At 53.0% G+C, this 4079-nt stretch overlaps 1 protein-coding gene across 1 annotated transcript; it reads right to left on the reverse strand.

Annotated features, from left to right (window-relative positions):
• Nucleotides 1-569: 569 nt before the first annotated feature.
• Nucleotides 570-4079, reverse strand: LOC137152337 (natural killer cell receptor 2B4-like; the record flags this gene model as incomplete). Its single annotated transcript, XM_067546894.1, has 4 exons — nucleotides 3994-4079; nucleotides 3522-3678; nucleotides 950-1267; nucleotides 570-866 (listed from the first exon to the last, which is right to left on the reverse strand). Coding segments are annotated over exons 2-4 (664 nt in total), but the record flags the coding sequence as incomplete, so codon positions are not given.

Here is a 4079-nt window from a genome sequence, read left to right on the forward strand (position 1 = left end):
AAACCGTTTTTTGACGGCATGTTCATTTTTTGATGAAGTTAACCATTTTTCATGGGAAGGGTTTGCTTCCTGCGGACCCTTTATAGTACGTCAGAAACCCCCAATCCTGGAAAATGGTTTTTGGCCAAAAGTCTTTAGATTTTGGATCACTGAAGAAAAGACAACATTTTCTGTGGCAAATTTAAATGAAAAACTCTTTTTTGTTTTGTTTTCATCAAAATTTTCTGTGTAGGAAAAGAAATATTTTCCAACCAGCTCTATCTGTCCCACAATTCCTAATTCAGCTCCCAGAATGTTCTGTTTCTGACTCTGCCGCCGGCCCACTGGGTAACCTTGGGCAAGTCACTTCCTCTCCCGGTGCCTCAGTTTCCCCACCTGTAAAACGAGGATAATGATACTGCCCTCCTTTGTCCAGTGCTTTGAGATCTATGAATGAGCAGTGCTGCCCCAGAGGCAGGTGTTATTAATCAAAGCTCTGCACTGGTGCAAAGACATCAGCTTTATAAAAACCTGTGGCTCTGCCCATCAGAGCTCTGCATAAATCCACATTTATTTGGTTGAGGAATTACCTGTGGCTGGGGAGCTGCATGGTGTTTTGACATCGACAGTGTTCACAGCCCAGCTGGCTTGGTTACTAGCATTGCATGTGAAGGAAGTGTCACTGCTGCCTGCATTAATCACCACCTGCAGCAGGGATTGGTGCTCATGGGGCAGAAGGACCCTATTGGGTAGGATCAGGGACGTGCCTCGGGACCAGCTGTAGGTGACGTTCTCAGCGCCAGGCGCCGAGCAGGAGAGGGTAACGTTGCAACGTCCAGGCTCCAGGTGGGCTGAGAGCAGCGTGAGGTTTGGCTTCCCAACTTGGTCTGGAAGGAGAGATCCTGGTGAGAGAGGCTGAGGGAGGCGGGATGCCACCAGCTCTGTACAAAACGGGATCTTTGATACTCACCAAACACAGAGAGATGGAATTTTCTGATGTCATCATGGCCTCCTCCAATGTCAATTATCAAGGTATAAACGCCACTGTCTGACTTCTGAACGGGATCAATCAGCAGTGAGAGAGTCTCACTGTGGAAAATGACTCTCTCGGTGAGATTTGAGGTTGCCCCATAGTTAATTTTCCCTTCATTAAATGTTAGGATCCGATAGGTCGCTGCTGAGTCTAGTGTAACTCTCCAGGTGATTTCTCCCCTAGGCTCCAGCAATCTCACAGGCTGTAACTGGACGGATTTCCCTGCGATTGCAGCCACTTCAGTTTCTTTACAACCTGGTGGTTGAAAAATACAAGGAGTAGGTGAGGAGTGAAGGGCTAACCGGGTCCTGGGCTTGTCAGGGAAACGGGGCCTGGCTCCGGTGTGCGTGGAATTTAGTGCTGATGAAACGTGCTGGATTGATCGCCCTGAAGTCCTCTATTCACCACAGAGCAGCTGCCTCCCAGGCAGTGGTGGGGCAAGGCTCCACCGCCCGCCCCCTGACTGTGCATCAGCCCTGACCTGCACCAGGGTGGGGCCAGCCCCCAGCGCCAGTGTCAGCCTTGCTCCACCCCACTTCTAACTCTGGCAGACAAAGGGGTTTCCACCACGTCGCTGGGAGTCTGTTCCTCAGGCCAGTCCATGCCACTGTCTCACGCTTCCGGGACAGGTGGAATGGGTTTGTCTGGGCTAAAGGCACGGAGCCAGGCCTCAGGAACACCGGGGCTCAGTGTTGCCAGTTCTGCCACAGACTACACGGGTGACCTTGGGCAAGTCACTTCGTCTACCTGTGTGTCAGTTCCTCCTCCAGTAAAGTGGGGCTACTCATAGAATGCCCTTTCCTTCCAATATCTGTCTTCTCTGTTTATCTGTAAGATCTCCGGGGCAGGGACTGCGTACGCACAGCATCCCCTGCATTAAGAACACCCAGCTCTTATCTCAAAGTGCTTTCCGAAGGAGATCAGTATCATTCGTCCCTCAGAGGAAGGACAGGCTGTGAAACGGCTTCCATCTCCCTCGTCATGGCCGCTGGGGGTGGGGTGGATGGAGACTACGTGGATGGGGTGGGAGGGTTCGCTGGGACCGGAGCTTCCACACATGGTCAGACCATTGGTCCATCTAGCGCAACATCCCACGAAGGTGCAGGGCAGGCGCTGCTATGCCCGGGACGAGGCCAGCGCCCTTGTTACAGACGCTTTCCTCGTAGACCCGCTCCATGGGGCGCAGGCAGCCACAGCAGGACATGGAGGGCCTGAGTCTCAGTCACGCCAACGGCCCGTTACGCTGCCAGGGAGCGTAAATCAGACTCTGGACTTCAGGGCTCCACTAACACTGGGATGTGGACTCTGATCCCCTCTGACGAGAAGTGGACTTAGAGCATTTCACATGGGCAGAGCACCAAACCGCGTCCAGAGGACGATACCAGCCAGCCATTGCAGAGCTGCACAGGATCTGTACTCCTGAGAGGAGCTGTATTCCCTTACCAGCCCGCTGCACCACCCACTCTTCAGGGATCAGTTCACTTTGACATCACGCCTGCAGCCGATCTTTTTCCAGTCCACCCACACAAATCACCCCAGAGCAGAAGACACCAGCCGCATCTTGCTGTTGAAGGAAACAAGCCTTACCCCAGACGGGTACCCAGTGCCTTGGAACCTAGAGACAGCCTCGTCTCAAGGGGACTCTAGAACACAAGGCAGCGTCTTCCAAAACGTTGCAACACAAATAGACTCGGGATGACATTTTCCAAAGCACCCAAGTGAGTTAGGCACCCAAGTCCCGTTTTCAAAACTGACTAAGGCACTTCGGGCCAGATCTCCAAAGGTATTTCGGCACTTAGTTGAAGGAAGTTCATGGCTGTTATTCCACTGCAGAGCTGCTGCAGCGGTGTGAAAACGCAGCACAGCCCACTCGCCAAATTCAGCTGGCAGCTTTCAATCAGCCGGCCTGCAGCCTCTGCTTAGCTGCTCTTTGCAAACATTCACGCACTCGCTTTGTTCCTGTCCATATCTGCAAATGGCGAGTTCCGATCAGGTTGCCAGCAAGGGGAGATCATTAGAACCAGCTTCAGTGGTGGTTTTGTGCCAAGGATGCTCGTCCCTTTGGGACGGGACTGAGAGCTTTGCAAACATTCACACACTCGCCCACATATCTGCAAAATGGCGAGTTTCAAGCCCACGGCAGAGCGTAGGTAAACTGAAGGCCAGATTCTCCTTTGCTCTGGTGCTGCGCTGCTGCTTCTCTGCAATCATCCCAATGGTTGCAACCAAATGAAGAAAATTCAGACGCAGAGGGCCAGGTTTTCACCTGCACTCCAGTCCCAGCACGGATCCACCACAATGCTAAAGGACCAGCCCCCTCACCGCATGGCCACCAAGCTGCTGTGGATTTGAGCCAGCGACCTCAAGGTGAAGCCTAGCGTAGCCCCAAACTGTCCTCGTGAGCCGTCTAGCCCCCTCCCATCTATTGCACATAGCTGCTGACATGGCTCGTGCCTTCGTTGGTGCCCCCTCCGCCCCCCAAACTGTTGTAACAATGAGCACAGCATACCTCCACCGTGGACCACTGAGAAAAGCAGCAGGCACAAGGAGATCCTCATGATCTGCTTCCAGAGAGAATCAGTTGCCCCAGTCGCTGTTAGTAGCTGGAATATTTCATGCTGCCCTCCCTGCTCTTGACAGCCGGAGATGACAGAGGAGGCGAATTTCTGGAACGGAGGGATAGGAAAGAGACTCTTTGGAGACTGTCAGTCAACGATTTCCTCTGCTCTGTGTAGTGTCTCTGCAGGGAGCTCTCTCATTTCACAAGAATAAAGTGACCGCTCCCCGCACACCAGCCTACTCACAATATCCTCCCCGCTTCCTTTAGAAGCCCCCAACGCAGACACTAGCAACCAAACCGAGCCTGCTATTTGCAAGCGCTTTGCTGCTCACCGCTTCCAACCCAGGAAGAGTTTGCAGCAGGCAAGACAGGCAAGGTCCAGGAGCAGCAAAGAGGAAGAACTAGTTCCAGTTCTACTCACCAGGAGGGGAAGGGAGATCTGACTTGCAAAGCGTTGGGGAAGGAAGTGCTTCTCACGGTAACAGAGCTTTCCAGTCGCAGACCTCA

This window comes from Emydura macquarii, unplaced genomic scaffold (genome assembly GCF_026122565.2).
Source record: "Emydura macquarii macquarii isolate MOO-44397 ecotype Brisbane River unplaced genomic scaffold, CSIRO-AGI_Emac_v2 contig_1190, whole genome shotgun sequence".
NCBI classification, from domain to species: Eukaryota; Metazoa; Chordata; order Testudines; family Chelidae; genus Emydura; species Emydura macquarii.